Source organism: Rhinichthys klamathensis, unplaced genomic scaffold, assembly GCF_029890125.1.
Source record: "Rhinichthys klamathensis goyatoka isolate OS25496 unplaced genomic scaffold, OSU_Roscu_1.1 h1tg000082l_1, whole genome shotgun sequence".
NCBI lineage: Eukaryota > Metazoa > Chordata > Actinopteri > Cypriniformes > Leuciscidae > Rhinichthys > Rhinichthys klamathensis.
The window spans coordinates 2,278,863-2,293,610 of NW_026606624.1; the positions used below are offsets into that span (position 1 = coordinate 2,278,863).

Below are 14,748 nucleotides of genomic sequence, written 5' to 3' on the forward strand. Positions count from 1 at the left end.
TTTTTTTTTTTGGTTTCAAAACATCTAAAAAGTTTTTTAGCTTTAAATAAAGCTGAAATAATTAACAAATCTATAGCATAAATCAATAAAAAAAAGTTTGGAAAAAAAACATGCAATGTAGGGCATCACGATCCCTTCATCCGAGATTTAACAGAAGGCATACAGCTCGTATGGTGACAGGAGGAAAAAAAGTATAAAGGAGAATATAATTATGTGCTATAATTGTTGAACTTCTAATAAGTTGTCCTCTTAGATGTTTTAATTGTGCAAAAAAAGCATTTTATTCGCATCTACTAAAGATTACGTGAGGCTGACTGCAGAATACTGTATGCCAAAAGATGTTCTTCTGGCTCACACGTGTACAGTACAGATCAATGTGGCTTTTGACTACCGTTACCATCAGACGATACCTTTATTCTACAATGAGTGAATGATGAGTTATTTTTACACAGGAGCCCAGAAATAAACACAGGCTCATAAAGGCTTCAGAAACCCTCTGATAGTTATAATTACACCTTTGGAGCCATTGGTCTCCTAACAGTTTTGATTTGAGGACCACAGAATGGGTCTGACAGGAAATTTAATGAGAATTACGCTGCATCTTGATTAATCACTTGGTTTAAATAAGCACTTAATTCTGAAGTAAGATTTTACAACCTTACACCAGCACCACTAAGGTCTGGTAACTACTACAGACGATTACTACGAGAAAACAAAAAGTAATAACAAATTAATCCTAAAACAAATAAAATAAAAACACACTCTCACCTATTTACAGCGACATGTGTTACTAATTATTTGACATAACGGCCTAAAAGTAATAAAACTCAAGGGGAAAAAAGCTACTAGGGCCAAATACAAAGTATAAACAGTGTAATACCTACGCTGAGCTGATAAAGAAAAACAACCAAGTTTAAAATTGGGTCAGAATAGTGTTTACAGTAACGCTGTGGTTTGCACTGTAGTGTCACATAGACAAGAATCAACGGGTTTATTTCGTTTCATACCAGCAAGGGAGGAGCAGTGATGATGGAGAGAGAGAAAGAACGGGTACATTAGGGTGAGCCTGCTTCCTGTTTGCGTCTCTCCTTCCCTCTGCTATCCCTCCCTCAAAGGTCGAGACGCATGCTTAGCAACCAAAGGTCTCCTGGGAGGCGTAAACCATGTAGAGGAAGCCATCTTCATCTCTCTCTCGTTCGTAGATCTCAGAAATAGGGGTGGACACACTGACCATGCTGTGCTGATTGACAAGAAGGAAAAAGGCCTGGGTGGGGTTGAGCTGCAGTCTACGCCTGTGAAAGAGAGTCGTTTTGATAACTGATTATAATGACAAAAACATGCACATTCAAGTCTGGGTTTGGTACAAGTTCAGCTCAATCCACAGCATTTTTGGCATACTATTGCTTACCACAAAAATAAAATTCATAAAACATATAATATAAATGATAGTGAATTGGGCCAATATGTAAACGTTAAAATACTCACCGTTTCAATAGTATAACCACAAGGTGTAAGCAATATGCATGATACCAGGATTTTAGTATATATATAAAAAAATATATATAACATCCTAAACTTTGTGATACTATTTTGTCATTTCACACATAAAAAAAAAAAAAAAAACTTATTTAAACAGCTTTTGACTTCTCAAATGATACACAAGTTTAAAAAAAATTAATAAACTTGATTGAGTTGAATATTTTGCCACAAAATTCTGTTCAATAAGCTTAAAGTCACCATGAAATCAAAATGTACAATTCTTAGGTTTTTTTTCATGTAATATTGAGGCATTTATTAAGTAATTTATCCGTGAACTGTTTTTTTTATTTTTTATTATGTACCCTTGTAATCTTTCATCAAAATGACTTGACTTCCCCCTCCCTCTTGCAACAATGACATGTTTACTGGCACGAGGGCGGGACAACCTGTCACTCACATGAGATCACAACAATCGATCCTATTTTTTATTTTTTTTCTTGTTCGAGAAGCCGTTTCACTCGGATTAACGTCACATTGGGGAAGAAAACACTATTGTAACTTCCGTTTCATGATCACTTTTACTTGTTGAACCCGGAATATATCCATATATTTTTTCATTTTGTTAGTAGCCACATAAAATGTGATGCTAGTGCAGCAGAAATTTCACACTTATAACTTAATCATTATTTCAAGTCTGAACTATAAATAAATCAGTCATGACTCGTAGCCAAGGATTATGAAGTATGATAGGCAGCATGGGTCTGACAAAATGTTCTTAGTCTGATCATCTGACTGAGCCCGTGTTAAAATACCTGGAAGGCAACACTGAGCTGCAAGCTTATCTTTAGAGGAACTTTAGCTCACTAGGGTCTTGTTTTAAAAAAGAATACAACACAATGGATATAGGAAAAGAATTGTGGATGTTGTTCAATGAAAAACAGTTTTCAAGTTTGAACAGTTTAAAAGTGTTCGTAGAAGTCCCCTGTGGATGATGAGCACAGCAGATAGTCAAAATTGGCACACCATTGCATTCTCCTCCCCCACCCTGCTTCAAAACCCCACCAGACGAGTAAACAAACCGGATGAGGCTGAAACACACGGGACTTATGGCTCAAAGTGACTTGTACATGGTCAAAAATACTCTCTGTGTATGTGATACCAAATGACAAGTAATCCTGGATTCTGGATATTATGTTTACCTGATTATCTTTACCAGCTCACTCATGTTAACATGGTCAGGGACAAGGAACTTGGTCTTGTCCAAGACAGGAAGTTGCTTTTCCCCCTTATATCTCTCAATGATCACCTGTAAGGAAAAATATTACCAAGACAAATTGATATAGTGTTTTGACATAGTCTACTCTTGAAATAAGTCTAGAGCAGTGTTTCTCAACCTTTTTTACTCCAAGGCAAACTCCAAAAAATTTCTTCAAATTAAAATACGAAATATATTGATTTAGAGTTGTTTTAGTTTATTTTATAATATTGTCTTATTTAAAATAATTTTAAGTCATCTTGAGGCCCTCGTAGAAGTTAAAACCACTAGTGTAGAGTAATAAATCATGGCATCTTAAAATAAATCTCACATTGACATGCAAAAGTGATATCTTGAAAGCAATAAGGCTCTTCTTCACTCAGTCCTAATTCATTTATGACACATTCAAAAGACGAAAGAGTTTCTCACCGGAATTTTATTGGGATGCTGCTCTCGTATCTGCTGCACTTCCTTGCAACGATCAGCTGAAAAACAAAAAGAATAAAATAAAGAGTATGCTCATTTAGACTGTAATAAGCATATTACCACACTTTAACAGTCTAATTGCAACACATAAAGACATACTAGGATGTGTTTATGTAACTGAAAGACCACGATTGACATGACTGTAGCTCTCCCTCATTCCTCAAAACACTACACTCACAGCATTATCATTAACTACATTAGCATTTACTTATGGAAAACCTATTTAGCAGAAACTGGAAATTAACATTCCTTTTGCATAGGAAACTAGTAAGGATTGATCATTTCTGATGTGTTGTTACTAACGGTGTAACAATACCCTCATGTCACGATTCGATACATATCACGATACTGAACTCACAAAATGATATTTATTGCGATACTCAAGACATGTGATAAAAGGAGGTTAACAAAAAATGTACTGTTGATTAAGATGCTAAATTTGATATTACATTGTGGGTGTAAATGAATAGGCTTGGGCTTGATGCTGGTAACCCAATGCACAGGACAATGGTGACACCAGAATAAGATTCCTGTCCCTCCATTGACAGCTACGCAACAACCACTTTGACACTTCAAAAAAGTTGTGTAGCTGTCAACGGAGGGACAGAAAGTTCTCAGATTTCATCAAAGAGATCTTCATTTGTGTTCTGAAGATGAACGAAAGTCTTACGGGTTTGGAATGACATGAGGGTGAGTGATTAATGGCAGAATTTTCATTTTTGGGTGAACTATCCCTTTAACTGATCCCATGTCAGGGTCATTCATGTCAATTACATAATCCCAAAAGCTGGACAAATTTGAGAGCGTCTGCAGAACATATTGACCCTGACACTTACAGATGTGTTTAAAACAGCAGATCTATGTTGTTTGTTATGTTTAGGAAGATTATGCAAGGGTTTTATGCTCCTCCCTCCCCGTCCTCAGTCTGGACTATGAGAAAAAGCTCAAATTACAGCATCATTTCACCAACACGAGTACTGTCCATCCATTTCTTTAATGTTGTTATTAAACACAATTTTTATTCATAAAATAGACTACTTGTTTAATTTAATATCACCTGTTAGACAATAATACTAGTAATCAGTATGAAAAAAATGTGTATCATATATATGTTAATTTTAAAGTTTTATCTTCCTAAAAGCTAGATGGCAGTTTAAATGTGGAAAGGACAACGCAGCAATAACGTTATATCTTTAAGAAATCAGCTGAATAAACTGTGGATTAAAGCTGTTGTTGTTATTTAAACAGGAGGCCTTCGAGTCAGGCTAACGTTAACTTACCTCACTGGATAGCAACCTCTGTCGGTTTGGTTGAAACCCGTCGTTTAAACTTATATTAATCTCTAACTGTCTCTAAAATCGTTTCACAACCATTTAAAGCTTTATAGAAAAATCGCAAACACTGTGTCACAAAGCTGCTAGCAGGCTAGGGACGAAAACAAACCTGATAAACAAACACGCATGTGCTGACACAGCGAGAATAAAACTCATCTTACCAAAGCTCCGTCTCTGTTTGAAGGGTCTGTCAGATGGCATAACTGGACTTGAATGTGGTAAAAAATGAGCTATTATATGTTGAATTCTCGGTCAACTTCGCTTCTTTTCGAGCTCCTGACTCACTGCAAGCAAAACAGCTCGAGACAATGTACTAAAGTTCGTGATGTCATAGCAGGATTTAAAGGGGCAGGACCCGGGTTAAGTATAGACCTACAATAACAATATAGTTACAACGTTTCTTTGCTAATCTTGTACATTTACATTCTATAACTATATTGTATTTTAGTAATCCCTTATAATCGTTGTAATTAAGTTTTTTTTAACATTATACAGAATTTAACAGATCAGTAGTTGGCGTACAATCAAATCTGTCTATAAATCTAAACATTATGTTTTAAATTATGGCAAACAGCAGAGTACTCTTTCCATTTCATATGAAAATACAAAGCCAAAGAATAAATAAAAGGAAAAGCATTGTTGTTTTATTGTCCTTTTTAGCATAGACAAACAAGTACAGTATGTCATAGTGTCATGTTGATGCGTATAGATGATGAACAGCTGGAGTACTTGCAAAAGAGAGAATATGAGAGAACAATAAATTACAGAAAAAAGGCAAATGATTGGAATTATAAGCAAAATCAGTACAAACCTAATATTTATAATAAGCTGGATGCATCTTCCTTTAATGTAACTGTGTTACTATATAAACTTCACTTTACTGGAACATATGAAATGAAACACTTTTGGCCGTTATTTAGAGAGAAAAAAAATACTATGGCAATACAACTATGAAGAATTCAGGACTACTCTGTAGGATTTTGAATGACGATCAGGAAATAGTCCTTGTCTGTAAAGAGAACAGAAGAAAAAAAAAATTACAGTACTAATGTATGATCATATTCATCAGTCTATGTCAGATAAATACCAGACACATATTTGGCTTTGTGCAGATAGGCAGCAAAAATACAATATTAAGACATATTCAACCCTCATCTGGTTAGCTTTTATTTACAAAATGATCACCACTTAGCATTTTTAGAAATGCAAATTAAAAGAGGATTCCATAATTTTTCCTTTAACACTGAGATTCAATACTTTTTTTCAATCTACGTGATCTGGAAAAAACATGCGATAAATGTAATTGAATTTGTTTAACCTCTTAACTGTCACCCCCCTTTTTGAGAATTGATGTGAAAATGCACTACCCAAATTTAAACGCTTGTAATTCATGAACCCTTTGGACTAAAGACTTACGGTTGGTCTCATTTAAAAGACGACACTTGCCAGATTATTGTTGAAGTGGAATAAATTAATAGAATTAAATTATATAAAAGTTATTGAAGTTTAAGTTTATTGTTATGAAAATATAATAAAATATATATTTTTTCTTTTATTAAAATATATATAAATTAATATAGGTTTCAGCCTAAAAATGACAGAAAGTCAAAGCCATATATCTAACCAAGTTGTGTTCCAAATTTGAAGTTGATATCACAAAAATTGAAGTTCCCATGAGATTTTGTTTAGGCGTAATACCAATAATACCCACCGGGTGCCATTGCATTCCATTGAATTTAATTGTATGCATTCTGCCATAACAAATTAATACATTTCTATCCAAATATCACTTCTGTCACTAAATATGGAACCTTGAGACTCAGACCTTTCTGACAATATGTGTTTTGTCAAGATTAGAACATTTTTGATAATAAATGATGAAATATGATGCCCAAAAGGGGAGGGGCCTAATAAAAAAAATACTGTTTCTATGGTAACGCAACGTCCAATTTCAAAACGGTTTTCACAGGATGAATTCTGAGTTCGTAAGCTTTCAAACGAGACCTAATTTATGATAACTACTAAAATATGTGATGTAATAAAAAAGGTGATAAAAAAGATAATATTATATTTTAGAGGATAATATATAATATACTTTTTAGAGGATAATATTATTTTATAATTTTTTATTGACAAATACTAGATTATATATGTTTTATTGTGAACTTTTAGCATGCAAATCAAAGTTTGAATGATTAAAAGTGTAGTTGTTGACTTTTTGTTACAAAGGTGAAAACACCTGTAATGATACAGATTTTTTTTGATGCGCACTCTTGTCATATATTAATCCATTACTCTTCCAACATATATTTTTCTGCAAAATCATCAACATATATGTATTCTTGACTCTTAGACCTTTCCAACGATATATAGTTTGCCATGATTAGATTAGGATTTATTAGAACAATATTGAAGTAAACTTAAATATCCCGCTACCGGGATGGTGACAGTTAATGTTTAAGGTATGTTTCATGGAGCCAGATTCGGACTGTTGATATAGGTCAATTAATCAATTAACCACAATTCTAAAAAAAAAAAAAAAAAAAAAAATGATTTCAGTTTACATTACCTGCATTAACATTTACTTAACTTTTATTTTTGGGGGGGAATTTTAATCAAGTTAGATTGTTTTAATATAATAATAATAATGGTCCCACTTTATATTAGGTGTCTTTAACAACTATGAACTAACATTAAAATTAATAATTTGATACAATGAATTTATTGTGTACATTTTTATTGTGTACATACAGTTTTTTTTCCCATTGTACTTATCTTTTTTAAAATCCCTGCATTTAATTACAGCTGTAATTCATTGCTGTAATTTCATCTATAATTACACTGTTGACCCTTCCCTTACACCACCCTTAAACCTACCCATTCCCCAAAACCTGTCCCTAACCTTACCCGTACAGCACCTCGATAGCAACGAAAGTCTTTTGCAATACAATGAACACAATAAGTAGATTCTACTTATTTTTTTATGTAAGAAAATAGTAGTTAAGGACACCTAATATTAAATATGACCATAATAATTATTGTATTAATAATATATATATAATTTGGAGGTTTGCTGAGGCCCCCTGTTTGAGAACCACTGCACTAACCTAAATAACTAACTAGCATTACATAAGTGCACTTTTCTTTACCTGGGGCAATCATGACCTCATTCTTCTTTGATCGAATTCTAAGAAAGGTGAGATCATTCTGAGGGTCGATGTCCCTCACTATTCCCCGAGCTTTCATGAGCAACTGGTGGATATTACCAGCATACTGGACTGTGCTTGCGTTGTCAAGGGTGCTTTTAATGGGGATGCCTATTAAAAGAGAGCACATAGGGAAAACTGCAGATACAACAACAAAGATCTCTTTGTTTGATCAGTTCCATGCTGAAGCACATGACAACCAAACTAAAATATACATAACAGCTGCAACATTTCTCATGTGCCAGATACCTTCTGCATTAACAATGATGATTCCTTGTACTCCTTTCTGATTCTGGAGCCTTTTCATCGTCTCATCCACCTCAGCCTGCAACATAAACGCTTTATGGATTAAAACAGCCAAATTAACAGTAAAACCAGCTTTATGTCATAGCTTAATATCTAATATCCTTCGGAACAGTCGCACTGTGAAATCACTAAATGAGTCTCTTTAAAAAAACAACAACGTATTTTTGCCATTGTTTATTTTTTATTTTTACTCGAGCAGTAGTTGGCTAACGTTACTATACGGGCCATCTCGTAAATGACAACGCCCTGCATTCAATGTTAGCCCACAAAAACCTTAACCGAGACAATGACAAGCTAACAAACATGTACTTTCGATTATAGCACCATTTGATCAAGTATAAATGGTAAAATGTACTTGCCATTGTGAAGGTAAGTCGGTGTTTTCGTTGCTATGATTGATGGTGCAAACTCCGGAACTAGAAACATGTAGTATGTGAACGGTCGGTTATACTTTACTGCCATCCGCTGGACTGGAGGAAAGCAGGTCACTTACTGCGAGTTCAAATTTTAACAAAAAGGTATTTTACTACAAACTAGTGCTTTTAGATCTATTATTATACATATACTTTGAGGTTAACATGAATATGCATGCTTTTTTTATAATGTCTAGCTGGAAAACAAACAAACAAAATGTGGCAGTTTCTTGATTTTCTAGGAAGTTCTTCAGTCTTTGATGGTGTGAAGTAGATGTTTGCTATTTTATATTAAAAGGGACTACCTCTAGTTTCCATAAGTGGGTAAAAAAAAAAAAAAAAAACAGAGTAGGCTAAATAAAAGTAAACTTTTTTAACTAGCCTACTGTACTAAAACGTATATTGCCCAAAGTGACATGACAGATGACAGATGGAATAAAAAGCAGTTCAATGACAGACTTGTTCGGCTTGAATGTTTACTGAACCCCCCTGTGGTTCAATTTAATGTCTAGACATGCTTAAAAAAAAGTGAGCATGCTGCAAGTTATAGCCTACTGACTGGTGAGAAAAAAATAAAGGTTTAATTGGACTGATTTGTGGATAGGAACAAATGAAAATGAGGTTGCATAACCACTGTAAAGATGGTACAGGTATGGTCTGATGAGTGTGAGAGACATGAACAGGCACTGTGGATTTATGAGGTCATTTACTTCCTTTCCAAACTTTGCCTCAGGTTTTCCGCTTAAGAACTACTGCTAGGTCAGCTCTACTCTTAGCATACACATGGAAACTTTGACTCGTTCCATATGTGCAGACATGCATGACGGAGGGGGTGCATGGCGCCTCACATTTGGGTAAATTTAAAGCAAATATCATAGAATGACCATGTGATGGAGTAACAAAATAACAAAACACAAAGTTGGCAGTATTTTCACATGATCTGATTATACAATTAACTTTGGTTTTATCTGCACTATCTATTTATTAAAACTGAATTAGGTAATCTAACAGTTTGTGACCATTTTTTTCTCACGGTGGTTTACAAAACCTCATTGTGCCGAGTGTGTTCTACAACCAAAAAAAGGAAGTATATAACCACACACTTCATATATGCTTCATATAGTTGTATTTTCCACATACAACCAGAAAGCAAAACATGGCCATGTGAGAAAATAAGCAGCTGTGTAAACCATCATAAACAGCTGTTAAATTTGCTAGTATAGGATTTTACAAATTAAAATGTGCTAATTTATTCATTCACTTAGGCTATTTATTAGAATTGTTTTATCTGAGACTTTTTGAGCCAAGCAGAGGTGGACAGTAACAAAGTACATTTACTTGAGTACTGTAATACTCAAGTAAAGTACAGATACTCAAAAAGTGTACTTATTTTTTCTGCAAACTTTTCACTTTAACTTCACTATTTGAAAGACAAATATCATACTTTTTAGTCCACTAAAATTCTGCCAAGGTCCTTGAGTAGAAAGTAGTAACGTCAGTCAGGGGATGATTTTGGTTGCAGGTGTTGCATTTTGGTCGGAAGTGAAAGTCGGGATGACGTCAGAACCCGACTGATGTTGGTTTCTGACGTCAACCCGATTTTACAACCACATACAACATCTGTCCAACGTTGGAGATTAATGTGGATCAATCTGGTGTTGGATTCTGACATCAACCTGGTTTTCATTTTCAACGTTGGGTTCGGTCTTCTAAATGCAAATTTTATCATTGTTTTGGAGCCCACTAGCCCCAGGGTTCTCAAGTCTCACGCATTGGCCGTGACTCGAGACACACGCAATTCAACCAGTTCACACGCTCACACGCCACACCATGTATTTCTCACGCTGAAAAGGCAATGCCAACCAAGTTGTCCTGCAAGCTTTATATAACGTTGTATACGAGGCGCAGGCACACAAAGTGAAGTTTCCTGCCGCCAGCGCGTCCGTATCTCGGCCAGATTGCGGTCGTTACTAGGCAACATAGATGCGCGAACACACGGAAGTTGACGGAACATTCTCGGTCATCGCGCGAACGCATAGATGGCGCGAACGTACGCACACACATTCTCGGCCACCGTACGTTCGTTAACAATATCGCGCGAACACACGTCGTGATCATAGGTCGTGATGGAGAAGGTAAGTTGGAAGAAAGCTCGTCTAACATTTTTAGGCTAGAACATTTAATATATAGCCAAATACATTACTATTTGTGCAGTCAAAAACTCTACAACTACTTTGCAACCAAGCCAGAAGCTTTTGCTAAGGGAAATGTTAGTGGGTAGCCTATGGGAAGGAATGAAGTTTATTGAAGAATTGAATTTTATTTTAAATTATATATTATACTGTATTAATAGTCTTTCTAGTAACATTAAGGCTACATGTATTAAGGCAGAGTGCTCTGGGTAATATTTTATATCCTGTCAAAAACATACATTAATCATTGCCATTGCATTTGTATTTTTCAAAGATGTCAGGGAAAAATGCAAAAAGATTTGTTTTTCCAAACTGTTTGGAGCAATTTGTTGTATTTTAGTCATTTTGAAATATAACATTAAAGAGTATATTTGATGTGATGAATTGCTCTGTCATTTTATCAGATTTACCAATTGGTATAATTTTATTTTGTGCTGGTTAATTATGAACAATGGGTCAAATTGGGGGGCGGGGCTCCACTGGGGCTCCTCCCCTAACCGCATGTGATCTCACTCCAAGCTTTTGATAAAACTTGAGAACCCTGCACTAGCTTATAGATAACAGTAAGGCTAACATATTCATACTAAAAGCCAAAAAACTTTAAATAGGGCACTATTTGAGGAAACAGCCATTTGGGTGTCCGAAACCATTGTGTACGATATTGAGTGCACTTATTCAATCTCACATTCAATCCCACTACTGGAACTGTGTTCTAGAAATAAATTTGATATTGATATGAGGGTAGGTATGCAGACATAGATTCAGAGGCATAAGGTACAGTAAGTATTACATACATCAATACAGCAACAATAAAACAATGCATTGACATTTACTTTTTACTTTTGATATAGTTAAAAACAAGAAGCCTGCTTCTGTACTTTTACTTAAGTAAAAATCTGTCTTTACAACTTTTACTTGTAACAGAGTATTATTTGACCAGTAGTATCTGTACTGGCACTCAAGTAAGGAAGTTGTGTACTTTGTCCACCTCTGGAGCCAATACATTTTTTTTTATTATCCTGGAAAGAAGAAAAGAGGAACAAGTGTGTTGTTTTTTAAAGGGTTTGAACTATACTTTGGTGTGTTATAGTCACTGGATCACATTTCCTCACCCTGACAGTAGTCATAGACAAGATGAGACAACCCCTATTGGGCAATAGGTGGTGTCCAGTTACATATGAATAAGAGACAGGGATTTTTACACAGTTTGAAAATGTTCATGTTGGCTTTGTCATATTAATAGAGTTGCAGTTTGGCCTTTGTTTGGTAAAAGTCAGGCAATGTGTGTCTGAAGAAAGCTCGTATCTTAACATTATTTTAGCGGGAATCTGAGAGTTCAATGTCTCTGAATGTGAAGTAAAAGTATTAATTACGTGACAAGGAGATAACGAAGAGGACCAGGAGGTGCTCGACACTGAATGTGTAGGAGTTAGTAAAACTGCACACAAAGCTCGCTTTTAAAAGGTGGTTTTCTCCTGAGGGAACATGGCTCTGCTCCCAGATATCTACATTTTACAACGTGAAAGCGTCACTAATGATTCTCTGTTTCATGTCAAATTCTTGACTAGTAAAAAAGTGGATTCCTTACCGGCTATAAATAACATTTAAGATCTCACCTAAAGCTGCACTAACAGGATGCATGATATTTACATTTGAGCTTTTTCACGTTTACATTTGGGTTTACATTTGATAATGGATATACACTATGGATTGTTTCTATGTGCTTCAGGGCATGCACATACAAATGCTCTTCTAACTTGGGCAATAATTAACATGTTTGCATGAGTCAAAAAGAAAATGGCATGCTTGTATCTTACATCTCAGACTAGCTGTTGGTTCAGTCCGCAGCTGCTTATCATACTGTCCTTCAATTGCAGGTCCATCGCCAAACAGCTTTTGCCATCCCTGGAAATCATTACCAAAGCTTAAAGAAAACAGCAGAATCTAGCCCTGCAGCAGCAACTCGGTGTTGTCTGTCCCTGTTTGTTAAGATTGAATAGCGGTGTAAACACTATCTAACTATATGTATAACTATGATTCAACTCTATGGACCCTTTTCACATTTCAATATCTTGTGTAACTGACATTACTGAAGACAATGACATGATGCTAAACAAACTACGTACAAAACCGTGGCTAGAGTTGAGTCACAGATGCAAGGGACAGACCGTGATGATGCGTTTCCACAGTTATCAACATTGCAAAACTTGATAAAACACGTACAAGCAGAACACAATAACAGTTGTTCCCAATTTTCTACACTGCTGATTGTGGACACTATATCAGATTTCAGATTTCCATTTTTCTATAAAGCAACTTTACCTTAATTTATATAGATAATAAGTCATTTGCCTTCCTGTAAATCTACCTTTATTTAGAGTAAAATAAAGAAATGATGTGGCAAATTAACTGTTCAGCAACGTCTGCAATGTTCTTGAATGTCTATATAAACAAGATAAACAAGATCAGAATGACACCAACTAAATATCGGTCACATTTCAACAGAAATGCTGTTTGTTTGCCAAATGTCCAAATTTCAGTGTGTCCTGTTTACATTGAATTCAGGGCCAAAGTTAGACAGAAGTCTGTTAAACAACTAGATGTGACGTACTTACTTAATAGTTTCACATGAACAGAAAATAACAATATATTTACATGCTCACATATTTGTATGGACACAAACATGCTAGTTTTAATTCAAACTATTCAAACTGTGAATTACTCTGTGCCAAGACATCAACATCATAAAACGATGCAGTTACGTCATGTCATGACCTCTCATTTCAAAACGCCACGGCTGTTCAGACAAAACATCCGCTTTTGCTGTATATTCAGCTTTTAATTAAATCAAATCTAAAGTTCATATATGGTTAAAAAACATTATCTTCTTTTCCTTGGTTTGAGGTATGTGCAAAAGATTTACAAGAAAAGATCGAATTGGGTTTAATGAAATCACATGCAAACATATACTCTACCAACTTTCTTTAGTTGTTGATATAGGCTATATATATATATATTATATAGGCCTATATATATATATACAAATACGGGCATTGTAAATTACTTCTTTAACTGATGGGCACAAAAACTGTTGCTTTTACTCTTATCTTGGGTCTGTCCTGCAGTCTTCTGCAAAATTTAGTCACTGCTGTCTCAGAGATTGACAAAATGGATCCCTTCCATTCTTATCACTGTTTTAAACTTTCCATTTGTGCAATAAAGTGCTTCTTTCCACTTGCCCTCATTAGGGATGACATTTACCTTCTCTCTCTGATCTTTTATTTTAAATGATTGTGACACAAACAATGGCTATTAATGTCAATTAATGTCAAGCTAATTTATTTTGACTCTGAACAGCCTCAGTGGCCTGTCAGGAACTGCAGCACAGACTAAGCAATAGACAGCTATGAGAGAACCACACAAACCAGACACAGGAATCAGGATGGATGCCAAATGTGCAGATGAGCATTATAAGATTTTTATGTTTCTCTCATATTTGATTTACATCTCAACATTTCCCGTAGCTCCCTTTGCACAAGCCCTGCCCACATCACATTGTGGATCAATGTGTGGAAGAAATGTACTGTATATCTTGAGCATAACATTAGAAATAAATATAAGGCCTCACACATTGTTTTGCGCATTGCATTGGCTATAGGTTTAAATGGATTTTATATTAAAAGCTACATTCAATTTGCACACGTCGTCTATCTGGCTTTTATTAATCCCATGAATAAGAGGGCTTCATACTGACACCTATTGGTGTGGAGGCCTTTTTTCCCGCCATCACCACTTCAAAGCACCAGTTCTTTTTGCAGGTGTTTTCTGTCCTTCATTTATTCATATTGTTATTCTTTCTTTCTTTCTTTCTTTCTTTCTTTCTTTCTTTCTTTCTTTCTTTCTTTCTTTCTTTCTTTCTTTCTTTCTTTCTTTCTTTCTTTCTTTCTTTCTTTCTTTCTTTCTTTCTTTCTTTCTTTCTTTCTTTCTTTCTTTCTTTCTTTCTTTCTTTCTTTCTTTCTTTCTTTCTTTCTTTCTTTCTTTCTTTCTTTCTTTCTTTCTTTCTTTCTTTCTTTCTTT

At 35.0% G+C, this 14,748-nt stretch overlaps 2 protein-coding genes across 2 annotated transcripts; both read right to left on the bottom strand.

Annotated features, from left to right (window-relative positions):
* Positions 1-293: 293 nt before the first annotated feature.
* On the bottom strand, positions 294-4,877 carry map1lc3a (microtubule-associated protein 1 light chain 3 alpha). Its single transcript, XM_056251425.1, has 4 exons — positions 4,716-4,877; positions 3,164-3,219; positions 2,679-2,785; positions 294-1,292 (listed from the first exon to the last, which is right to left on the bottom strand). Exons 1-4 carry the CDS (start codon positions 4,753-4,755, stop codon positions 1,130-1,132), a joined length of 366 nt encoding a protein of 121 aa, XP_056107400.1. The 5' UTR covers positions 4,756-4,877; the 3' UTR covers positions 294-1,129.
* Positions 4,878-5,176: 299 nt separating this feature from the next.
* dynlrb1 (dynein, light chain, roadblock-type 1) lies at positions 5,177-8,501 on the bottom strand. Its single transcript, XM_056251340.1, has 4 exons — positions 8,426-8,501; positions 8,010-8,085; positions 7,704-7,871; positions 5,177-5,563 (listed from the first exon to the last, which is right to left on the bottom strand). Exons 1-4 carry the CDS (start codon positions 8,426-8,428, stop codon positions 5,520-5,522), a joined length of 291 nt encoding a protein of 96 aa, XP_056107315.1. The 5' UTR covers positions 8,429-8,501; the 3' UTR covers positions 5,177-5,519.
* Positions 8,502-14,748: the final 6,247 nt, after the last annotated feature.